Raw genomic sequence first — 22,026 nt, 5'->3', positions numbered from 1 at the left:
TTTCCTCTCCCACAGCTCCTGAACTTGTGCGTCCCCAAGCCCCTCCCCTGGCGGGAAAAGTGGTTCTTCCCTGTTCCTTTCCACTCTGCCAGTTAAAAGGGACTTTAAGCTCGGGGAGTGGGTTCCCAACGCTCCTGCCCCCCATCCCCACCTATCTTAGATTCCTCTTTTTAGGAGTCACGCCCCCTGTGACGCGCAAGCCCCTCGGGGACACCTGGCGTGGGCGAGGACGCACAGCATCAGAAGTCCCACGCTGTGCAGCGAGGGCCCGGCCGGCAGGAGGCGCTGAAGCCGCCCGCGTGTGCACGGCCACGGGCAGCCCGGCGGCTGGGCCTCCTGTCCCGTGGCCATGCACGCACGTGTTTTCCGGGGCACACGTGCTCCCACGTTCTGGAAGGACACGACCCAAGGGCCCGTCGGCAGCTGGATGAGGCGGTTACTTGCAGCGCATGCGCACACGGAAGGCCCGGAAGCCGTGCGATCGCCTGGTCTGCGGCCACACACGCCCGGCAGGCGGGCTTTGCGGGAAACACGCCGGGCGCGGTAAGGGCCATGCCCGCTACGGCTCCACGTCCGCGGGTGAAGAACGGAGGAAACGCACGTCTGCCGTTGGACGTCAGGGGAACGGCAACCGGAGAGGGGGGCGCGGTGTGGGGAGACCAGGTGCAATTCGTGCATTCCCACCAGGGGCGGAAACCGCCCCCCCACCTCACCCCTACCCCGTGGTGTGGGAGGCACAGCGTCTACACGGTTCGTGTATACCGCATGGCAGAGGGGTGCCGTGGATGCCACGCCTGCTGGTCCTGGGACCAGGAATTTGCAGATGAGATTAAGGTTCTTGATCAGCTCGGATACGGAGAGCGTTCTGGATTTTCTGGGCGGGCTGAGTGCAACCACATGAGCCCGCTGCGAAGAGCAGACACGGGAGGAAGGCGGAGAGGAAGGACTCGAGGCCGGAGGGACCACGCAGAAACCACGGGAGTGAGGTGCCCACAACCTGCAAAAGCAGATTCTGCCCCCGAGCCTCGGCTGAGAGCTGACGTGAGACCCTGTGCAGAGCCCGCCAGACCCCTGGCCCACAAAACCCGGGCGAGATTCCCGGGCGGTGGTGTAAGCCTCTAAGCTGGCGGTAATTTGCCACGGCAGTAGTAGACGTGGCCGGCATTAAAAACTGTGTAAAGGTGGGAGCAGTGAAGAGAATCGTGTCTAAAAAGGCTCCTGAAGGAAGTAATAAGGAATTGAGACGATTCACTGAGCAGTGCGCTGNACACGGGAGGAAGGCGGAGAGGAAGGACTCGAGGCCGGAGGGACCACGCAGAAACCACGGGAGTGAGGTGCCCACAACCTGCAAAAGCAGATTCTGCCCCCGAGCCTCGGCTGAGAGCTGACGTGAGACCCTGTGCAGAGCCCGCCAGACCCCTGGCCCACAAAACCCGGGCGAGATTCCCGGGCGGTGGTGTAAGCCTCTAAGCTGGCGGTAATTTGCCACGGCAGTAGTAGACGTGGCCGGCATTAAAAACTGTGTAAAGGTGGGAGCAGTGAAGAAAATCGTGTCTAAAAAGGCTCCTGAAGGAAGTAATAAGGAATTGGGACGATTCACTGAGCAGTGCGCTGGGGGAATGTGCGTCTCTGCAACTGTTAGATCAGTGTGACTGCTCAAGGGCTTCCTGCCCCTCTCCTGCGGCTGCTGGCCTCGGGGCCCCTCCACACACACCCCCTCCCCGGGGCATGTGGTAATGTCTGCAGACAGGGTGTGCTTATCCCAGCTGAAGAGGTAATGCTCCTGGCATGGAGGGCACGACCAGTGCACAGGACGGCCCCCCGCAGAGCACCACCTCTGCAACCGGCACCACTGCCGAGGCCGACATCAGCCCGCGTGGTCCCTAAAACTGCACGCCGTCAGGCCCCTGGCTTGGCTCTGGCCACGCTGTCCTCTGGCTCCTCAGCCTCGAAGCTCCTCTCCCACCCACTCCCCTCCCCTGCAGGCGTCTCGGCTCAAAGGTCATTTNCCCCTCAATCCCCCAAACCCCCCAGCTCCTGTGGGTTTTACTCGCAGCACCTCCTCCTGCTGTGTGACCTTGGACAAAGGTCTCTGTGCCTCAGCGTCCTCTGTAGGATGGGGATGACAGCGGGACCTGCCTCACAGACTTGTCAACACTACAGCTGTGAAGTGGTGAACGCGGCGTTTGGCGCCTATTTCACTCTTCCAAGTGCCTAGAGTATCGTATGTGCTTAATAGTAACCATTTGTGGAATGAATGAGTGAGTGAATGGGGTATTTCCCAAGGCTCCCCAGTGACCCTCTGGACCTCCATCAACATCGCAGAACCCGGGACTCACCGCGTTTTGAGGCTGTTGGACCAGCTTCAGGAGAGCGGGGTGGCTGTAGCCTGCGGAGATGGGGAGGGGCACGGTTAGGGTCTTGGTTACAGGCCTGCCCAGGGTCTCTGCGCCCCTCCCCCATACCCTGCCCCTCCCTTCACATGGGGCCTTGTTATCTCTTGGAGACAATAAGACCCACTCCTGGGGTCCACCCAGACCTCCGGACTCAGAATCACTCAGGCTGCCGCCGGAAACCTTCAGCAAATCTCTTGTCAGTCCTGAAGCCCGGGTGTGAGCCCTACCCGGCTAGAGCCCCTGGCGGTGAAGGCAAGGTTAAGGCACATTCGAGGCCAGGGCTGGGAGTGCTTCCCTGGGCCGGTGTGATGAACCACGGCCCTCACCTTCTTCCCAGTGGCGTTGAATCGCAACACCCGTTTGCTCTGGAACTGAGCCCGTCAGTGATGCAGTCTGCAACCCTGGGACCCGCCCCACCCCTTTGGACGTTTGCTGCTTCCCGGAGCCCTGCTGCCTCAATTGCCCAGCACGGCAGGGCTTAGGATACCCTTTGACTCAGCAGCTGCCCTGCTATGAATCTGCCCTCTGCACGCATACGTAGACCAGCACACGCATCTTGACAGTGACGCTCTGATATCTCCAGGCTCAAAAGCAACCTAACACGCACCAGGAGCCCTGAACAAAGAGAAAGCCTGCCTCGCACAGCAGATGCTCGGTCAGCGGAGGCCTTTATCGGAAAGGAAGGAAATGCACCGGGGCCAGGGCGCCCCAGCCTCAGAGCCTGTGCTTCTAGTTTCTGTTCCTCGTTCCCATGCCGGCCATGACTCCCGCAGGGTGGCCAGGTCTGAGTGGGTGCAGGCACAGAGGTCAGAGACCGGACTGGAAGACCCTTCAAGGCAGGGGCCACATGTGCCGCTCAGCGGACACCAGGTGAACAAACGCATGACATGGAGATCTGGGGCATGGGCGAGAGCCCAGAACCTTCTCAACAGGAGAGAGAGACCTATTTTCTTTAAACCAATTCACTTTCTAGTTTGAATATACTTACTCTGAAAGGAGAGAGGCCCGCCCGAGGCTCTGGGCCTGGGGCCTCTGCTCAGTCCCGGCAGAGGAGGCCAGTGAGCCCAGAGGGGAGGGGAGGCCCCGGCACCACCCAGCCACCCAGGGCAGACCTTCTCCTCAGCAGCATCACAGAGTGAAGGGACNGTTTCACTCTGTGCTTGGAGGAGGGTGGGCTGGGGCGGGGTGGGGGGTGGTGACCTGGGCTCCCAGGGGACAGAGCTGTGAGCTGCCTCTGCCCTGGCAGCTGCTGGGCCCTTGGCTGCAAGGTGTCTATTAGTCAAGGTAGTCAAGGAAGGAGGCTTCTGCGGGGTTTTTCCAACCACATTGTGGCCAGAGGCCTTTCAGACTCTGCGCCTCAGTAGATAAGCCAGTTCCAGGGCAATCTTATTAAGCCACACATGCAGCCTGTCTTGGTGGCTGCAGGAGAGATGAGAGCAAAGCCAGTCTGTCTGGATCAGGGAAATCCACGCCTGGGCTTTCAAAGCTGTGGGACCTCCGCATTGCAGGGCAGGGCAGGGCAGGGGTGTCCTCTGGGAGGCAGCTATCACAGGAGGCAGAGACTGTTTGGTTCAAACCCTCGGGCTCCCTGGACACGCTGGAGAAACCTCGTGGCCTCTAGAAACCCGGCCCCGTGGCTAAGGTGGAGACAATGATGAAAGACCTGGTATTATAGGTGCTTAGCAGCGTGCCTGGCACAGTTACTAGTTAGAAAAACCCATCTGGAAGACTAGAAATAGGGGAGGAAAATGTTTCCCACCTTGTGCCGGCCTGACCCCCCAGGATCCTGTGCATTGGGTGGCCGGCTGGAGAAGTGAGGGAGGCCCTCGGGGGCTCGGGAGGCCGGGAAGATGGGGAGTCAGCTGGGAAGAGGATGGCCTGCAGCGCGTGGCCGTTACGTGGCAGAGCCAGGACCTGACCCTGAGAACTGCAGGCCAGGCCCTTCCAGTGCGACACAGAACACGGACAGGGTTGTGCAAATCACAGAACCCCAGACGCCCTCACAGGCCAAAGCACTTCTGAATGACAGGCTTCCCAAAAAGAATGAGTCACCATAGCATCTAATCGCATCTTAATGGGAAATAAATAGGGGCTGGCATCACACACGAAGGGGCAGGCTTCACCAGACGAGAGGCTCAGCCCACAGACCACTGAGCACAGCAGAGACCTGCGTGTGTGACAGTCAGCCCTATCCGCCCCACATGTGCCGCACTCTCCTCCAGCAGCAAGCCGGAGGTGACCCTGGTGAGGCAGACACTGCCGGTGCCCCTCCCTGCTCACTTTGACTGGGCAGCCACCCCTCTCCCAGCTGCCCTCCTGGGGGTCAGGAACGGCTCCAGTCTCCTCTTTCTCTGGAAATCTTTCCTTGGTGAATGGAGGCCCCTTTGCCCAAAAGATGAGCCAGGCCCTTCCTGCTGGCAGCTAATGGGCAATGACTGGGTACAAAAAGGCCAGCCTCTTTGGCACAGTCTGGGGTCAAATCTGGGTGCAATTCAGGCTCCAGAGGCCACCCCCTCTCCCCTACTGTGGGATCAGGCAGTGGCTAGTCTCTGGCTGAAACCTCATCCTTCTTAGCCTTTCTCTCTCTCCCCGGTCTCCTGAGAGTGTGCCCTTAATAAGCGACTTGCACAGAGCGCCTGCCCCAGGCTCTTCTTCCAAGAGACCTAACCTAAGACAGCAGACATTGGAGGCTGTGGTCCCGCAGGCCTGGGTTCATGTCCTGGCCGTGCCTCCCCTGCAAGCTGCATCAATCCCCTCTCGGAGCTTTGCTTATCTATCAACAAAATGGGGGTATTAATACATATTCACCCTGCAGAGTTTCGAGGAAGAGTAAATGAGAGAAGACATCTGAAGTCCCTATAACAGGGGCGCCTGGGTGGCTTAGTCGGTTAAGCGTCCGACTTTCGCTTAGGTCTTGATCTCGCGGTTTGTGGGTTCGAGCCCTGCATCGGGCTCTGTGCTGACTGCCAGCTCAGAGCCTGGAGCGTGTTTCAGAACCTGTGACTCCCTCTCTCTCTGACCCTCCCCTGCTCACGCTGTCTCTCTCTCTCCTAGAAATAAATAAAACATTAAAAAAAAAAAATTAAAAAAAATAAAGTCCCTATAACAGACTCTCTACCCATGACTTGTTCTTTTTCTCTGCCCTTGAGGGAAGTGTCTTGCAACACACAGGGATGTGCCTGCTGGAGGGAGCAACGAAAGTCGGGACAGCTATGACTAATGGAGAGCAGAGGTACATCCGAGGGCGGGCTTCCCAGCTCTTACCTATGGGGACAGAGGAAATCTGGGAGTAAAGGTCCAACATCCGATTGCCATCCACATCGACCAGGTAATTGCCTCGGCTCTCTTCGTAATTGCAGAAAAAATGCACAGCATCTGCATTCTTGGGGAAAGTAGAGACTGATTTAGGTTTGCTACAATCCCCTAGATTCCCCACCTTTCGGGATGAAGCTTGAACTGGTGAGGTAAGCCATGTTTTGCCCATTCTGTGGTCACACAGAAGGTATCTTTGGTTGCTTACATGAATGGTTTCTTTATAATGGTTTATTAAGCTGTGAATTAGCATTTTATGAATTTTTCTGTATGTGTTTTATATATCACAACAACGAAAGATTCAGATATAAATCTGAAGAAGATTCATGTTAAGATGTCACGGTAAACATTAGAGCAACCACGAAGAAAACTAAAAAATAAATAGCAACTGTGAAAGAAATGAAAATGATACACTAGAAGATATCCACTTAACGAAAAAAAAAGTAAAAGAGGAACAAAAAATATGAGATACATAGAGAACAAAAGGTAAAATGGAAGATGTAAACACAACCATATAGATAATAACATTACCTGTGTGCACATGAAACAACCAATAAAAAATCAGAAACTGTCAGACTGGATAAAAAGATACAATTATATGCTGTCTACACAAGACATACTTTTGATTCAAGGATACAAATATGTAGAAAATAAAAGGACAGAGAAAGGTACATGACTCTCACAGCAATCCTAAGAAAGCTGAAATGGTTTATATTAATCAAACAAAATCAAGTGTAAAACAAAGAAACAAAAATACTTCTGGAGGTGAAGTCCACTAAGAAGATATAACAATTATAAACATGTAAGCACCCAATAACAGAGCCCCAAATTACATGAAGCAAAAATGGCAGCATGGAAGAAAAATGTAGTTATAAGAGAATAGCTGGCAAGTTTAATACTATTGGGCTTTTGATCGTGGACAGCACAATCAGGCAGAGGATTACAAGGGACAGGGCGCCTGGGTGGCTCAAACAGTGAAGCATCTGACTTCAGCTCAGATCATGATCTCGTGGTTCACGGGTTTGAGCCCTGAATCAGGCTCATGCTGACAGCCTGGAGCCTGAAGCCTGCTTCAGATTCCGTGTCTCCCTCTCTCCCTGCCCCTCCCAGCTCTCTGTCTCTCTGTCTGTCTCTCAAAAATAAATAAACATTTAAAAAATTTAAAAAAAGAGAAGATTAACAAGGAAGCAGGACTAGAACACTCTCAACCAACAGACCCCACAGACACTTTGACGGGACGTTCCACTCAGTAGTGGTAGAGTACGTGTTGTCCTCAAGTGCCTGGCGAACATCTTCCAAGATAGACCATTTAAAAGCCTCAGTGAAAGGATGGTATTCACACAAAATATGTTTTCCAACCACAACAGAATGAAATTGGAAATGAGTAACAGAAAGAAGTTTGGGAAGCTCACCAAAAAGTGGAAATTAAACACGACATAAATAACAAATGAGTCAAAGAAGAAATCACAAGGGAAATTAGAAGGGGAAAAAAAAAGGTTTAGACCAAAGTCAGTTGCATTTTTTTTAAGAGCCAGCACAGAGGAAGTGTGTCCCTCAGCTAAGCCGTAACAGAAGCGTGGAGGCTCTAGCCCATCCTCACTTANCAAGAATTTAGCAAGTTAGAAAATAATAATAAAATAAAATAAATTATTTAACAACAACAAAAATTTAAGTGAAAGGGGTTTATCTACTGCTCATAAAAGCATAGGTTCCCCTTGTATTTGGGGGGGGAGGCTTTAACACCCCATTAGAAAAAATAAAATCAACTGAAATTAGAAACTTGCACATCAAAGTACCATTCGTAATTATAATCTAAACCCTCCATTACCCAGATGCACATATAGAAACTGGGAATTATAAATTGGGAATTGGGACCTAGTTGCTTTGCTCTCACACGTATTTAATTTCTAAAAATAATCCAGCCTAAAATCAACTTTAGCAATTAGTGTCATAAAATGATACAGTTCCACATAAAAGTAGAAACCAATAGTAATGACAAGAATATAAAAAATTATTCTAGGTATTTCTCCACTATGAAATGAAAATCCGCCCCTCCCCCATAGAAATATGCATGAAAAAGTCTCTCCTTTTGTTAGCAAAACACCATCAAAATAACTACAATGACTTGCATTAGTACAAAGATTTCTGGATTTATAAAGTAATTGCAATGACAAAAGGCCTCTTTTTTTTAAACAGGAGAAAAGCATACAAATTTAAGTTTTACATGATGTGGGAGTCTTCATAAGGAAATGAAGACCTGAAGAAACAAGTTAGACACTTGTTAGAATACTGGTTAGAAACTAACATTTTTATGCTAGTTTTGATAAAGAATGGGAAGTCACACAGAAATACAGTAGGTTAAGGAGTATGTGGTAATTATATTAAGTCCTGCCATCTTCTAAAAAAACCATTTCTGTTTATTGCTGGAATATATAGATGCTGAATGCCTTTTGTGCCCACAATATTGCTAAACTCTTATGTTCATCTCACTAAGTTGTGTATATATTCTTTTGAATTTTTAAAAATTTTTAAATTCTTTTATTCTTAAGTTAGTTAACATACAGTGTAGTCTTGGCTTCAGCAGTAGAACCCAGTGATTCTGCTCCTACATAGGACACCCGATGCTTATCCCCAAAAGTGGCCTCCTTAATGTCCATCACCCATTTACCCATCCCCTCCCACCCCCCTCCAGCAACCCTCAGCTTGTTCTCTGTATTTAAGAGTCTCTTGTCGTTTGCCTCCCTCTCTGTTTTTATCTTATTTTTCAAAAAGGGGTTTCTTCTGATAGTAAAAAAAAAAAAAAAAAGTGACACTGTGGATAAAATCTGTGGAGAAAAAAGCTGATTTGTATTAAAAAGGTTTATACTTATTTTTTAGGTGCGAACATTAGACACAGTACCACACAGAGCAACACAGAGTCAAGGTTAGTCAGCCTCCTGAAGTGTGTAATATGCAGGTTCTGTAGCAACTTTGAAAAGCCCCAGCCTCCCCTCATCAGACACATCCTGGGCCCCTTCCTTCTCACATGATAACATCTATTCCAGGGATTTGGAGCTACCCCCCCGTGTCTCACATACCATGTCCTATCACCCTGCACGCCTCTCTCTACCTGGTCTACAACAGAATGCACTCCTTCGGTGAACTCTTCCTTTTTATCCTTCAAGGTCAAGATCAAGGGCCTTTGCTTCCTTGCCCTGTGCCCTCTAGCACTGCCATCTGCCTTGCTTTGGCCAACAGAATGAGGTAGGAGTGATGGCAGACCAGTGTGGAGCCTAGACATCACGTGCTCACCTCTGCCATCACCATGAGGACGACCCCAGCCCAGCTTGCTGAAGGACGAGAGACATAGGGAGCGGAGCCACGTCACTGCAGTGACCAAGACAAGCTTATCCTGCATCAACCAGTGGCCAGTCATCCCCCAGGCTTGTAGATGGGCCCAACAGAGCTGCCTGGCTAACTCCCAGTTAACCCTAGATGCATTAGCAAGCTACTGAGGTATTGTGCTTGTTTGTTACACAGCATTATCGTAACAACAAATAATGAATACATCTCCTCTGAGAAGCTTTCTTTGACTTCTTATGGCAGAATGTCCTGGAACTCTAGTGGTAAGCTCTCTGAAAGCAACTAAGAATATAGGTCTCTAAGCTCAGCTGTGTTCTTGCCTCATGGACCCCTTTCACGCTGTTCTTAAGAACACCACTCAAGTGTGCTCAACTCACCCGAGATCTAGGCCCTGGGACTTCTGTCTTCATCAGGGGCCCATCATAATCAAATTCAACGTCGACTTTGGCTGCGGCCTGACTGATGTGTCTGGAGCCTGCAGTAAAGAAAGAAGATGAGAATCCCTGGAGACGGTAGATATGAGAATTCTGCCCCAACAGGTGCCCAATGTCCCCAATGGAGGCCGTGCCAGGACCTCAATCCCATCCGAGCCAGACCACCCCCAAACACAGAGTCTGGCCAGACCTGGGCCCCACCAAAACACTGAAGATTCTAAAAAACAGGAAAGCCCAGTGTTAGTGAGGTTGTAGGCAAATAGGCATGCTCGTGTCCTGCTGGCGTGAGTACCAGCTAATGCTGCCTTCCTATTCCTTTCGACTGAGGAATCTCATTTCAGGATTCATCCTAAGAGAATAATGGGGCCAGTACACAAAAATGTAGATTTAAATATTCATCCTCGTAATGTCTTTTAACAAAGAGAGAAAGCAGTGGAGGGCAGCTAAACAGAACAAGACAGATTCCACCATTTCATGGACAAAGGAATATTATGCATCTGTTCATAGTACCGATGTGGTACTATGTGGTACCAATGTGGATGGAAAGATGGCCATGGCATTAGCATTACAAAAGTTATCCAAATTTGTTAAAATTTAATCCATGTCCAAATGTATATCCAAAAGTACCAGAGTTTCTCAGCCTTGGCACCACCGGCATTTTGGGGCAGATAATGCTCTGTGTCCTGTGTCCTGGAGGATGTTTGGCGGTACCCCACCCACCGTATGCCAGCATCACCTCCCTTGAGTTGTGCCCCTAGTTGTGACATTTGGGAATCACATGGGGGTAAATGATCAAATGGCTAAATACAGGTTGTCCCCACTTACAGATGCTTTTTACCAAAAAAAAAAAAAAAAAGTTTGGGGCACAAGTCACTTGGTGGAGATCCATTTCACACTCGTGCATGGTAATAAATGTCAGGAGGGGAGTTCCCAGGCTAGACCCGCAAGGCTTCTGAGCTCAGCATGTTGCTGAAGTGAAGGGCAGCCTCAATTCCAAATCTTTTTTTAAAAATTAAAAAAATAATTTTTAACGTTTATTCATTTTTGAGAGACAGAGCATGAGCAGGGGGGAGGGTCAGAGAGAGGGAGACACAGAATCTGAAGCAGGCTCCAGGCTCTGAGCTGTCAGCAGAGCCCGACATGGGGCTCGAACCCATGAACTGTGAGATCATGACCTGAGCCGACGTTGGGACGCCTAACCAACTGAGCCACCCAGGTGCCCCCCAAATTTTTTAATTTTAAGTTTACTTATTTATTTTGAGAGAGACAGAGGCACAAATGGGAGAGGGACAGAGAGAGAGAGAGAATTCCAACCAGGCTCTGAGCTGCCAGGGCAGAGCCCGATGTGGGGCTCAGTCCCATGAACGTTGAGATCATGACCTGAGCCAAAACCAAGAGTCGGGCGCTTAACTCACTGAGCCACCCAGGCACCCCCCCCCCAAGTCTTGATCCCTGACTGAAAGACAGCTGTGGTGAACCCATGGTAAGTGTGGGGTGACTGACCGTCAGCACCCCCAGAGATCCCTTCAATGTCTTTGCTTGTCTTCGGTGTTCCCAGAACACATGTGGTAGCCGGGAAATGTCCCTTCCTCCTTCTTGCCGTGCATGCATTAGACTAGGGAGTCACTAGACACTTCGTACTTTTGTTCCCGTTAGGTAGGAGAGGAAACCACCAAGAGAAGCCAAGAACCATTCTAGGATCTGTCTCTCCCTCCCTCTCTCTCACCCTCATTGTCTCTCTCTCTCTCTCTCTCTCACACACACACACACACACCCACACACCCACACACAGCTTGCCAAACTATATGAAGCCATGATATTAAAGAACATATTTAAATGCATTCTTAATTTTCCATAATGGCTTTGGATATCAAAGAGGGTTTTTGTAACACAATGGAGCCCTGTGAACATCAAGTCCAGTTAAAATCCAATGCTACCCTTCATTTTGGGGCACGAGGCAGCCGGCTTTTATTGTCTTCTGTTTGATCTGAAAATGAAAAGGGAGTCCCTACAGAGTCGGTTCCATTAGCAGAGAGCTAGAAGGTCGTGGAACATACTGATGACTTCTTGTTTACATTAAGCTGTTTATTGCTTCCTTGGCCAGAACTCGGGGCTACGGGTCCAGGCCGATTCCAGCTAGACCTGCATAACACAGGGATGCGTGTTTGGATAAAAACAGTTCTTAACTCGTGCTGATCCTGCTTTGTTTCTGGTAAGTGTGTGTGTGGGGGGGGGGCAAATTCAAAGCGTGAAAGCTGTCCTCCAGTGAGGACACCTAAGTCCTCTCTTCCTTCTCCAGCAAGTGTCCTGGCGCCGCGCTGCGGCAGTCAGATGTCCTGGGGTCTGCAAGGTGGAAACGCCGGCCCTGGACGCAGGTCCCAGTGGGAGCTGCGCCTGAAAGGGTCTCCGGGGAATGACAGGGCTGAGTGGGGTCGCGTGGAGCTACGGTATAGGGATGCCAAGACTGCGGGCAGACGCAGGGAGGGGCGGGGAGGGAGGGCGAGAACCCGTCCCTGGGAATTGGGGGTGCTCAGGCACCAGGTGGGGTGGCTAGGCGTCAGGCAGGCAGGTCTGCATTGAGAGCTGCCTCGGGTCCTTCCATGTGCCAAGTCTTCGAGGGTGTGGCCGGAAGAGGGCCCAGGGCCTCCGGGCAGAGGTCCTGGAAGCCACAGCCGGGTGCGCTGGCCACCGTGCTATCGAACAAGGGGAGGTGGGGGCAGCAAGCACGGGTGCAGCCCCTGCTGTGTGCTAGGCAGGCAAATTCCCATCTCCTGTTTCAGTTCCTCCGCAGCCCTCTCGAGAGATGGTTCGCAGGTTACAGATGAGGAGCAGAGAGGTTAAGCGACCTTCTCAAGGCCACACAGCTAGTGAACTGCGGAGCTAGGATTTGAACGCAGGTCCAATACTTTTGCTTTTCCTGCAATATCTCCACTTTGACTTCTTGTAGAGGAAAATAACCAAACACCAACACAAAGATGTTCTCTTAGTGATGATATATACTGCCATAAGCCGCAAGAGAAAAGAGCACGAGTTAAACTCCCTGGGATCGCTTCCGTCAAGTCACGTGAGCAGAGGTGTTCCTTCATCGGGCATTTAGGGCGAGCGTGTCAGGCAGCGTCCTGAGCACTTCACGTGGATCGCCTCACTTAAGCTTCAATCCCCTCTGGGAGGTAGATGTTACCATTGCTCCCATGTTACGGAAGAAGACACTGAAGCCCAGAAAGGTCACCTAATCTGCATGGTCACACAGCTAGTAAGCGCTAGGCTGAAAATTCGTCCACCTGACCTCTCCCTTCCCAGAGACCGGGCGCGTAACAGATGCTGCCCTTCGGGTCACCTAGTGCCCGTCTTTGAGATGAAACGTTTTCAGCAAAACAGCTTTCCTAGAGGCGCAAAGAAGCAAAGAGAGTCTGAATTAACAGTGACCCACCCAGCATTTTCATTCGTGAACGACACAACACAGCCAGGAGAGCCGCACGGTGGGGAAGTGCAGCCCGGCCCTCTGCCTCTGCGAACCCGATGCGATGCCGGCCACCCTTGCGGCCTCACCAAACTAGAGTCAATGTTTAACTCCAAGCTGTAAAAACAGCCATCAAATGTTTTTAACATTCTCTTGATCTTTATACTGAGAGTAATAAATGAAGGCCTTTTGCCCAAACAGGAAGGGCTCCGTATGTGAGCCTGGCCAAAGTCAAGGTCAAGTTCAATCGGAGTTGTGTGCTTTGCTCTTTCTTTTAAAAAAATCTTCCCCTCCCCAAGTGTCCACCTCATTTATTTTTTTTAACCAATTAAGATCTACCTCTTTCATAAACATCTGGAGAATACTAGTAGCCTAAATTACTATATTCCATGCTGTCCCAGAGAAGTATCGTTCTGTAGAATCTGTGTAAGTCTGACAGACCTCCAGGAAGAACCTGCAGTGTAACGTGTCGTCCCCTACAGGAGCCCAGACTCACGCTGGCGGCACACCTGGCTGGAAACTCTTCCCGGGACGGGAGGCCAGCAGCTCCCCGGCTCGGTTTTGTGTTATCCTCAGCACGTCATTCAGCCTCTTTCGATCCTTTCCCAGCGGCGAGAAGAGCATCACACTTCTTCCAGCGACGACGTTGCAGGGTTTGGACGTTGGGATGCGTGTGGTCGGCAAACACACGAATGGTGGTTTTGAGTAATTTGAAATGATTTTGAAATGCCAAATATCAGAGAGTAACCGTGCCACAGACCGTGGAAATTCTGCAGCGGATTTAGCTTCGCAGTCTGAACACTGGCATCCTGTCAGCCGAGAGAAGTCACACTCTTACGGATGGGCGTGCACACCGTCAAGTCTTCGTTCCTCCATAAGCCTGCAGGCGCTGGTGGGAGTGCGACTCACAGACAGGACACACTTCTCCAGGCACGTGGTCACCACTGCTTTTCCTAGGAGACTCACTACAGATCGTGATTGTGACTTTCACAGATCCACACACGGCCACCAGCACGGACGCCGAGGGCACATGGGCTGACAGCCGCTGAGCACAAGGTCATTCACCCTCTTCATGCAAAGCACGGTTTGCTGGGGCCTCTGGAGTCCCTGGAGGGGGAGGAATCCATTGCGTGCATTTAATGCTACAGAACAAGAGACCCAACCATGAGCACCTTTGGGGCACCTTCCTCGGCTGTGGCAAGATGGCTGACAGCCTCAGGCTGCGGCATTCAAAGATCTCAAGTCGTGGGGCGCCTGGCTGGCTCCGAAGGTTGAGTATCCGACTCTCAGTCGTGGCTCAGGTCATGGTCTCATGGTTCGTGTGATCAAGCCCTGTGTTGGGCTCTGCGCTGAGCGTGGAGCCTGCTTGGGGATCTCTCTCTCTCTCTCTCTCTCTCTCTCTCTCTCTCTCTCTCTCTCTCCCTCTCTCTCTCTCTGTCTCTCTCTCTCTCACTCCCTCTTTCTCTGTGTCTACCCCAGCTGTGTGCATGCACGCTCTTTCTCTCTCAAATGGTAAACAAACAAACAAACAAAAAGATCTTGAGTCATTTACTGTCCTTTCTTTGAAGGTGACCACGGTGCCACTTGCTCGTCCTGCAGAGAGGATTCGCCGTCTAGAGGGAAGGCAGAGAACCCGCTCTTGCAGCCGGGGGGCCGCTCCACACACTTGACGTTGTAGCAGCGGATGGTGTGGCCGGTCCCTTCGGAGATACGGCCAGTGCACTTCCGACTCGCCAGCTACGAGCTCGGCCAGTTTTCTCTGCTGAACAGGTAAGTTCGCGAGTATGTGCACTGCATTCGCTGTGCTCGGGGCCCCTCAAAGCCCCTTCTGGGGGCTCATCATCCTCATCCCCTGGCTCTGAGGACAGCTGTGAAGAGCTCCTTGATCCCTTCGTGAAGGAGGTCACGGTGTGAGTTTCTGCCACCCATCCAGGGGCACCATCTTACAGCGACTGCCGACCTCACGGGCAGGGCTAACTCCATCACACCCCAAACGAGAAGTTCTGATGGGCTTCGCTCTGTGGGGTCTCAAACGTCCTTTCCAGAATGGCTGTCTGGTTCCTCCCGTCCCAGATCCAGAAGAATCCATGGCCACTCCTTGAAACCGAGGGTTGAAACTGCTAGGACTTCTCGCCTCTGACACCCTTGTTCTGGGCCACCTCCCACGTGAGGGCTGTGACTCCTCCCGCTTCGGCTGGCTTTCCTGTTTTTACTTTCCTTGCAGGTTTAGGGTAAACACACCCGGTTCCATGTCACTGTTCTCAGGATGGTGGGCAGCCCGCAGGGCCTTCTTCCGGCTTCTCCTCCTCATTTCCCCTCGTCCCGGCAGCTGTCAGAGCGGGTTCTGCCTGCTGTCTGGCCAGCTGGGGGGTGGGGTCCTTCTCCAAGGGGGTGTCCCATTCAAACGCCAATCCTGGAAGACGCGCTGTTGCCTTTGGGTGGCTCTTCACCTTTTTTATTTACATTCGGGGGGGTGGGCCTGTTGGGAGGAGGGGGCTTTCCCCCCGTTCCTGGTATTTCCTCGCTCCGAGCAGAACTTCGGTGCTCGGCTAGGCTCCTGGAGACCTTCTGTCAGCTCAAGAAGGACAGTGTCGCGGTGACGGCCGGATGAGCTGGACAACGGTCCCTGTTCTCCCTGTGAGCCTGCAGTAATTCCTCGCATTGCAGGCCACGACTCACGACACAGCGTCCCCATTCTGGTCGGTTCAGGAGACGGGGCTCCTCGGAGGGAGACTCGGGTGGGTGACGGTGGAGACACAGGGGACGGCGGTCCATCTCTAGCGGCTCTTCGTTTCCTTCTAATACCCCGGTGGTCCTTCTGCTCAGCACCACCGGTGTCTGCACCTGCCAGGCTGTAGACGGATGCGGCTGAGGATGCACTTGGCAATAAAGGGTTTCCTTCTCCATTATTCTCCTGGGTGCTCTGGTTCTCCGAAGGGCGTGGGGCACTCCAGGCCGTTCAGGACGTTCCTGGCATCGCAGGTCTGGTACGGCCAGAGGGGATTGTGCGCTGTCGCCTGTGAGTGGCAACGTTCCAGCCCTTTCTTTCACCTGCTCTCAGGGAGGCAGCGCCCCACCGATGTTTTTCAGAACATGTTCCTTGAGGAATATATCAGTAGTCTCACCACTGACCTTGCAGTCTCCCGGTCTTTGTGCTCTGTTTGCCGATATAAGATTATCAGGGGCGCCTGGGTGGCTCAGTCGGTTAAGCGTCCGACTTCGGCTCAGGTCATGATCTCACGGTTCGTGGGTTCGAGCCCCGCGTCGGGCTCTGTGCTGACAGCCAGCTCAGAGCCTGGAGCCTGCTTCAGATTCTGTGTCTCCCTCCCTCTCTGACCCTGCCCTGCTCATGCTGTCTCTCTCTCTCTCTCTCTCTCTCTCAGAAATAAATAAAACATTAACAAATTAAAACAAAAAAGATTATCAGTGACTGTCGGGGAGGGGCACAAAACAGTGCCACTGGGAGCATTGTCTGAGCCACGAGCTGCCGTGTCTGAGGGTCCACAGCGATCCGATGGGTGGAGGTACCACACAGATACCTAAACACCGTGGGAGCGGAGGTGGGCTGAAGCACCCTCCCGCTCTCCCTCCTTCCGGGGAACGCAGGTGCCAGGCTGTGAGCCGCTCTGTGGAGATGTCCATGTGGCACCAAATCCAATCAGCACCGCGGGAGTGAGCCTGGAGGCAGATCCCCCAGCTTCCACGGTGAGCCTCCGAATGAGGCCACAGCCCTGGCTGACAGCTCAGCCGTACCCTCATGGAAGACCAGAGCACACAGCTACGCCGCCTGCAGACTCCTAATCCACGGGAACCGTGACATAGTAAATGTGCATTATTTTACCTGGCACAGTTAGGGCTATGTGTTACATGGCGATAAATAATGAATACAGTGGTTAAGGTTGCAAGTTTGGGGGCCAGCCTGGTTTTGCTCAAAGCCGGGTTCACCCACCTGCTAGCACCGAGGTTCTGAGAAAGTTACATACTTTCTCTTTGTCTCTGCTTTCCTCTCCCAGGGAACTAAACGGATTAAAGATTAGATACCATTTTAAAACTATTTCATCGGGGCACATGGGTGGCTCAGTCGGTTAAGCACCCGACTCTTGATCTCAGCTCAGGTCTTGACTCAGGGTCATGAGTTCAAGCCCTATATTGGACTCCACACTGGGTGTGGAGCCTATTAAAAGAAAAACACACAAAAATCTACTTCCTTATTGCTACTTGCCCATCAGCAGTGTATGAACACACAGGTTCCTGTATTTTTGCCAACACCGTGGTTTAGTATTAAAAACTCCTATCTACCAACCTACCTACCTACCTGTCTACCTACCTACCTACCCACCTACCTACCTACTGACCATCTCTCTATTGTATTAGATATGTCAGGCTGATAGGCTAGAGGAAAGATCTCACTGTATGGTTCTCTAAATCTGGCACAAGTGTGCCCAAAAAAAGATACTACTCTGGCCAAGAAAATGCAGACCTGGTAATTCTGATTTAGTCATTTCTTTTTTTTTTTCCTTATTCATGCTTTGTAAATATAAACGAAGGGCTTTCCATGAATTGTTCCTTCTTTTTTAAAAAAGTATTTATTTTTTGAGAGCAGACATGTCTGCTGAGAGAATCAGAGGGTCCAGGTGGCCCTGAACTGTTCCTTCTGGTCCGAGACACGTGCGAGGCAGGACGCTCCTGGCACTGTCCTCGCTCTCCTGAGGAGACCCACTTTCCTGATGAGAAACGGAGGCTCAGAGTTCTGCCCCTGGCCAGGCTCCCTGGGTGGAATGTGGCCCAGGCGTAGGGGCCTTGATTCACGGCTCTTCCCCAGTGGTCTCCCTGGGAAGGTGCAGATGCCCTTGAGAATGACCCGCAGAGGCGGGGCCGCGTGCACCAGCGGCCGGGAGCCCCAGGGGGCCACGCCTCAGCACCACAGCACCCTCGGCACCTGGGACAGCACCGGCACCCAGCGGGTGCTCAGCATTACCGCTTATGGACGACTCTCTCTCCCGCTAGGAGCACACCACTCGGGCATCAGCGATCCGCTTTGGGTTTACTTTTAAGGTAACAGTAGGTAAGCGTTAACATGCTTCTCTTACAATTGAATAAAAGAAAATAAAACAGAACCTCAAGCCTACTAACTCCTCGAGGCTATCAGGGTCAAGAACAACAAGGGAAGACAGACACGGTCACAGACTGGATGATACCGGGTAGCTGGGACCGCAGAGCTCACTGCGGGACTCGGGCTGGATCCTGGGGCAGAAAGAGGCACTGAGGGAAAAACTGGTAAAATCCACAGAGAGGCCTGGAGTTCGGGTAGCTATAATCTACAAGGTCAGCTTCTCCGTTTTTGACGAGAGCATCCTAGTGAGGGAAGGTGTTAGCCGGGGGGCGCTGGGGCATATGGGATCTGTAATATCCTAACACCTTCTCTGTACTCGTAAAATCAACCCAAGGTAAAAGGCATATTTTAATATTTTGGTGTTTTTTAAAAATTTTATATTTGAGAGAGAGAGCGAGCGAGCAAGCAGAGGAGGGGCAGAGAGAGAGGGAGACAGAATCTGAAGCAGGCTCCAGGCTCTGAGCTGTCAGCACACAGCCCAATTCGGGGCTTGAACTCACGAACCATGAGATCGTGACCTGAGCTAAAGTCAGGCGCTTAACCAACTGAGCCACACAGGGCCCTTAAAAGGTTTATTTTAAAATACAACCTGCTAATAGCCCTGCGTCTGTGGGAAGGCATCCCCACCTAGGATATAAACCCCAGCATTCAAGATGCAGACCAAGGTCAAGGGCAGCACTTTGCCTTCAGGAGGCAGACGAGAGCAACAAAGGGACACCAAGACGACAAAGACGGGGCTCTGNCCGTGGGGTGGGGGGGAGGGCGTGCAGGGTGCCCACAGGAGGCCACGGCCAGCCCGTGTCTCCCAGAGCCCCGAGGAGGGGCGTGGAGGAGGCATGACAGCCCAGCATCTGCAGGCAGACTGACCTGCATTCAAACGGCCATGTGACTTTGCTTCTGAGCCTCAGCTTTCTCCTCTGTAAAATGGGCTATATGCGTTCCTTCCTTGTGGAAGGGAGGCTGGCCCAGCTAAGCTGCCTGAACTCAGAGAGAAACAGAAGCCCCACAGAGACACGGCCAGCAGGGTGGGTGCTGCCGCAGGTGGGTGCGGGTCAGCAGAGGTGAGGGAGAGGGCAGCCCTGGGAGGCACACCTGGCCTTGAGGTCAGTCACAAGGACGTTTGTAGCCTTTCCGTTTCCCGGCGACAGGCTCAGCTGTGTTTCCCCCGACAGTCCCTGTGAGGACAGCCCGGACCCTCCTGGCTGCTGGGGCCACCACCTCCAGGCCACCCAGAGCTGTCCACGCAGGGACAGGAGCACGTGGCGGAGACGGGGATGGGGCGGTGATGGGGACAGGTTTAGTGTGTATGTGCGGGCAGGGGGAGGGACAGCCCCCCGAAGCGCTGGCCGCCTGGTCCCTTTACCCGCCAGGGCTCTCCCCGCCAGTCGGGATGGCGTTTCCCATCAGGACCAGTTCTTGCCAAGACCCCCGGGCTTACCGGGCGCGAGCAGGCGGTAGTTGTGTTGGAAGGTGCAGGCCAGCCGCCGGCTGAGCAACATGAACGCCATGATCCTCCCCTTTAGGAACAGAGGCTCCGGGCGCACTTCCACCCTGAAAGAAAACAGAGGTGCAGGGTCAGGCCGGCCAAGGGCTCGTCCCTGCTGCGAGAACCCCACTCCCTGAGACCCCACGTCATGGAGAAGGTTCTCCTGACATCACACCCTCTGCTTTCGGGCCGAATACACACTGGGGGCACCTGGCCGGCTCAGGCAGAACAGCACGTGACCCTCCGTGTCTGGGCCTTCGTCCGAGACTCACCGTTGGGTGCTGAGATGACTGAAATAAAAATCTGCTCACAGGTGTTTTCGGAGGACCCTGACCACACCCCAGGCAGGCCCACTATGCATGTTTCCTATATGGAAAACTGGAGAAAGGGGACAGAGCTGGCTTGAGAGCCCTCTCTGTAGGCGAGCTGACAAGCTCAGTGGGTCATCCCCTCCCCCCTGCCCCCCCTCCGGGGACAAGCAAGCCCAGGCCGTGCGATGGGGGGGAGGCTCAGATGGAGGAGGATTCAGAGCAGCTGGGAGCCCCCCGCGCCGTCCCCTCACAGAACACTGGTCCCCTGGGGCTATCTGGGAACCCTGGGACCCAGTGCCATACCCGATGGTCTGTTTTGGGGATCATCGGCGTGACCAACTGTCTGGAGTTTGCTGGAGATGGAGGGGGCTCCCGGGATGCCGGGCTTTGTTTCAAAACCCAGGGAGTGAGGTTCTCAGCCCCCATGCTACCAGTCTGTTGATTCCCTCCAGACCCACTCCCCCCCCACCAAGCCCCGCGCTCCCTGGCCAGACCTGCTAGTTGCCCTTTGCACTGTGGGCCTGGAGCAACCCCCCCCAACTCTGTTTTCCTTTATCACCTCTCCACACCCCATCCCCAGGCCACCATTCACATGTGCTCCCTCTGCATCTTTTGGTTTGTGGGTCTTCTGGCTAAATCCCTGCTGTGTGACCTGGAGTGTGTATTTTCTGTTTTGTGTGGGACCTCACGACAGTGATGGAGCCCTTCGCTTCTCACTGCTCATGGACCCCGTTTCCTTTCCGTGGCTGCACGCTGCTCTAGGCTCTGCGTGCGGCACTATTTGTTATTGTTAGGATGCTCTGTGGTCCCCTTTTTACAGACGAGGAAACTGAGGCACAGAGAGGTTAAGAGTGGGTCTGTAGACAGACTGGTGTGACCCCAGAGTTACTGAGTCACGGGTGTCCCTCATTCAGTCTGCAACAAAGCACCAGCTCGATGGCAGCGCGGAGGAAGTACCAGCTGGAAGTGACGGGCGGGCCTTGCAGCAGGGGTGAGGAAACATGTGGGCATCTGGCGCTGGGTGACCGGCTGGCAGGACCCCCACCCAGGGCCCCCAGAGCTAATGGGGGTCGGGCTGTAGTATTAGAGGCAAAGACTGAACAGAGGAGGTGGGCGGATGGCACTGGCTGGAACACACCCATTCTGTGGGCATGCACGGTGCACCTACTATGTGCGGGCCCCCAGTGGGCACTGGGCACGGGGCGCCGGGGTCGGTCAGGTGAAGCGCTTGCCTTGTGACCATTATCACGGCCTGAGAAATTACATGTGCTGTGGACACCGCCCTGTCTCACCCCCAGGACCCCGGGAGGTACTTTTTGGGGTGTCTGTTCCGCACATGCCTCCCCGCTCTCAGAAACCTCCCCCTCCGTCTGCAGGGGAGCAGACCTGGCGGCCACGTCCATGCCGTGTGACCGACTGGACCAGGATAGGCCAGCGTCCTGGGAGCAGTGAGGTCGGCCGCCTTTCCCACCATGAGGGCAGCGGGCATGCAGACTGGGTCTTTCACGTGCCATGGGGGCCGCAACAGCAAGACAGGACGTAGGCCCTGGACGCCGGGGCTCCCTGGCTCCATCTCAAGCGCGGAGCCCAGCTTGCCCATGTGTCCAGCACTCGCTGCTGAACAGCGCGGGGNGGGGGGGGGGGGGGGGGGGGGGGGGGGGGGGGGCAGGAACATCAGGCTCATCCATGTCCCCCTCCCAAATGGACTTGGAAGGAAACATCAGCACTGAGGGAGAAGTGAAGGACTTTGTTCCCGTCGGGAACAAAGTCCGGAAGAAAGATGCCACCCCCTCCCACTGCCTCTTCCTCCTCCTTCTTCTCCTTAGCTTGCTCAAGTATCCAGATTTGTGTCGCTTGCACACAGAGGCCGGCCAACAGCACGGTTAGAGTATCAGACTGCTGCGCCCCAGATCGGATCGTGCTGATGGCCCCTCCTCTTCATCACTGCAGGGGGCGCTGAGCCTGCAGCGTGGCTAAGGGTAAAGTGTTGTCTCCTGGGGGTGGATCTGGGGTGCCTCCGGGGTGGCAGTGACAGTAGTCTGAGGGGGCTGGGGGGACTGAAGGGTACCGCACTCCCTTCCACATGCCCAACCATCCAGGAGGGAGGGTGTCTCCGCATTTCAGAGGCGAGGGCACGGAGGCCAGGAGGGGTTAGGTACTTGGCCTTGGTTT

At 53.3% G+C, this 22,026-nt stretch overlaps 1 protein-coding gene across 1 annotated transcript in view; it reads right to left on the bottom strand.

Moving 5' to 3' along the window:
* The window catches only part of ABAT (4-aminobutyrate aminotransferase), an 82,897-nt gene that overhangs the window by 19,450 nt on the left and 41,421 nt on the right, over positions 1-22,026 (bottom strand). The window contains exons 2-3 of the mRNA XM_077773220.1: positions 19,496-19,608; positions 2,340-2,389 (exon numbers count right to left, since the gene is read on the bottom strand). Of these exons, the coding sequence (XP_077629346.1) occupies positions 2,340-2,389; positions 19,496-19,565 (120 nt within the window). The 5' untranslated portion in view covers positions 19,566-19,608. The remainder of the gene's footprint in view (positions 1-2,339; positions 2,390-19,495; positions 19,609-22,026) is intronic.

The sequence above is a fragment of the Crocuta crocuta genome, unplaced genomic scaffold (genome assembly GCF_008692635.1).
Source record: "Crocuta crocuta isolate KB4526 unplaced genomic scaffold, BGI_CrCroc_1.0 scaffold16, whole genome shotgun sequence".
In the NCBI taxonomy this organism is placed as follows: domain Eukaryota; kingdom Metazoa; phylum Chordata; class Mammalia; order Carnivora; family Hyaenidae; genus Crocuta; species Crocuta crocuta.
Note: the sequence above shows the minus strand (reverse complement) of the source record. Positions and strands in the feature narration are given on the sequence as shown.